Genomic DNA, 2,500 nt, shown 5'->3' on the forward strand with positions numbered 1-2,500 from the left:
TTCGTCCTCCTGCTGGCAAAGGGCCTGCAGCTCCGCCCTGGTGTCCTCAAGTTCGAACTGCGAGCGTATCAGCCTCACTGTTACATTCAGCTCCACAGCCTTCCTCCGACTTACAGCTTCGACGAAAGCGTGGAGGCTCTCCTCCATCACTTCCCACTCGATCTCCAGCATCTTCCTCCGCATCTCGTTCTGGGGCCAACTCTTGTACAGAGGCGCATTGTCGAACAGGAATTCTCCGTGGTAGCCAACGCCTGCTTCTCTCATGATGTCGAAGGCGTCGCGAGACCCATCGGTGGAGAACGTGACCAGAATGTCAGTTATTGGCTTCGCGTCATGGCCTAAAAGGCCCTTTACTTTGCCCAGAACGGCCCTCTTCCTCTCGTCGTACCTGTGGTCACTGGCCTTCCACACGAGCCCAACGCTGCTCAGCTCCCTCACCCAGGCGTGCTCGGCCAAGCACCGCCGGAAATGTCGCTCGTTGCTCTCCTCCTGCAGGCGGCCGCCCGTGTCACCCACGCCCGCCGTGTCGATCACCATGTAGTTGTGGCCATAGGGCATCCCGTCCTGGCGGTAGATCACGTACGCCGTCGTGTACTCCGTCTGGCTCTGCGTCGAGCTCTTGCCGGCCTCGTCCATCTGGTCCTGCAGCTGGAGGCGCACGTCGTCTCCTAGGCCGACGCCGAACACCCTGTTGACGAAGGCGTTGCAGAAGTGCGTCTTGCCGTTCCCGGTCTCTCCCAGCAAGAGCACCTTCTTCACTTCGCCGCCGTTCTCGGGGCCCACGGCCAGGACCCGCACCTTGTTCGTCGGGTCGTTCAGCACGGTCGTCGTCCTCATTTCGCGGACCGTGAAGCCGCCCTCGCTCCTCACGGGGACGCTGTTGCTCTCCACCCACCGCCGCAGGCCGGCCTTCATGGCTGGAACAACGGCTTCGCTGCGACACTTACGCCGGGGACGCGAGCGTGCCTGTGAAGCACGGTCCAGATCTATACTCTCGCAAGGAATGCCACTTGAGACTCCGGCGTTCCCTTACGTGTCACCTGAACCACCATTTACTCCAACACAAATATCTGCTTTCGTGTCTTTCTGCTTGCGATTCCCTTTCAGTCAGAAGCTCTCATCCGACGGAGGTGAGAAGAGGCCCGAGCGGGCGAGCCAAAGCCACACGACTCCCGCTGGCGCCAGGCGAGGGAGGAGAGCGGGCCAGCGGTCGGCCGGCCTCTCCCTCCGCAGGCGAGGCGAGGAGGGCGTCGGGAGTCGGCCGGAGGGCCACCGGGGGACAGACTGGAACGAAGAGAAACTCAATTATACTGAGCGCTGGTAGCAACTTGTGCCTGTAAACAGATACACTGTAACTTGAAGGTTGTCTTAGAGTTAACTTCAGGTATTTTATGCTAATAGCACAACCAAGTGATACTAAATCTCATCATGAAATTATGGTAGCTATGTATGTTTCGCATTAAATTCAATTTATTATTTATTATACTGATTTTATATTTCAAACGTACAGCGCGTTATAAAGTCCACAAGAGAAAATTAAATGGTCAAGGACAGAGACTAACACACACACACACACACACACACACACACACACACACACACACACACACACACAAATACCCCCTACCCCCCCCCCATGCATTTATCATTAGAGGTATAAAATCTTATCACATTTTTAGCAGACCTTTACCTCTTATCAGCCTCCGTGTGTTAAGGGCGCCTGTTGCTTCACTAGCAATCAGCTGATGAATCAACACTATAAAAGAGATAAGCAATAAAACGGATAAATTATAGGAATCAGAAAAGGAAACATAAAATGAAAATAAGAAATAAGATGATTAGCAACAGATAATTTAGGAGAATAAAAAAAAATACAAAGAAAATAAATTAAAAAAAAAGATAGAAGAGAAGGAATACAACAAATAAATCACGGGAATAAAAAAAACACCAAATAATTGTTTTTAAAAATAGGAGATAAGCAATACATCGGATAATTTTCGGGAATAAGAAAAAATAACAAATAAAAAAGGAGATAAGCAATACATCGGCTAATTTTCGGGAATAAAAAAAATAACAAATAAAAAAAAATGAGCAATAACGGATGATAAATTACGGGAATAAGAAAAAATAACTGATAATTTGAGAGACAAAGCAGATTAGACTTATAACGAACTGAGAGACGAGGCAAAAACATGACTAATAAAATGATACAAAATAACGAAACGAAAAGCTAAATGGGAGACAAGGCAACAAAATTAATAATAAATTAAGACGCAAAACAAAAAACACAAACAAATAAATTGAGAGACAGAGAAAAAAAAATAAATAAATTGAGAGACAGAGCAAAAAAACACAAAAAACAACAATGAAATAAATTAGAGAAATACAACGAAAACATGTATAACAGACAAGCTGAAATAAAAGAGGGAAATACAGTAACTCTAAAAACAAAATACAAAATAAATAAATAAATAAATAAATAAATAAATAAATAAACAAA

The 2,500-nt window shown here is 46.4% G+C and overlaps 1 protein-coding gene across 3 annotated transcripts in view; it reads right to left on the reverse strand.

Moving 5' to 3' along the window:
• LOC119598576 overlaps nucleotides 1–2,500 on the reverse strand; it is a 4,136-nt gene that overhangs the window by 672 nt on the left and 964 nt on the right. For all 3 annotated transcript variants that reach the window (XM_037948221.1, XM_037948222.1, XM_037948223.1), the window contains exons 2-3: nucleotides 1,691–1,756; nucleotides 1–1,284 (exon numbers count right to left, since the gene is read on the reverse strand). The exon at nucleotides 1–1,284 is cut by the window's left edge and continues 672 nt beyond it. In XM_037948221.1, the coding sequence (XP_037804149.1) occupies nucleotides 1–915 (915 nt within the window). In that variant the 5' untranslated portion in view covers nucleotides 916–1,284; nucleotides 1,691–1,756. The remainder of the gene's footprint in view (nucleotides 1,285–1,690; nucleotides 1,757–2,500) is intronic.

This window comes from Penaeus monodon, chromosome 41 (assembly GCF_015228065.2).
Source record: "Penaeus monodon isolate SGIC_2016 chromosome 41, NSTDA_Pmon_1, whole genome shotgun sequence".
Classification (NCBI taxonomy): domain Eukaryota; kingdom Metazoa; phylum Arthropoda; class Malacostraca; order Decapoda; family Penaeidae; genus Penaeus; species Penaeus monodon.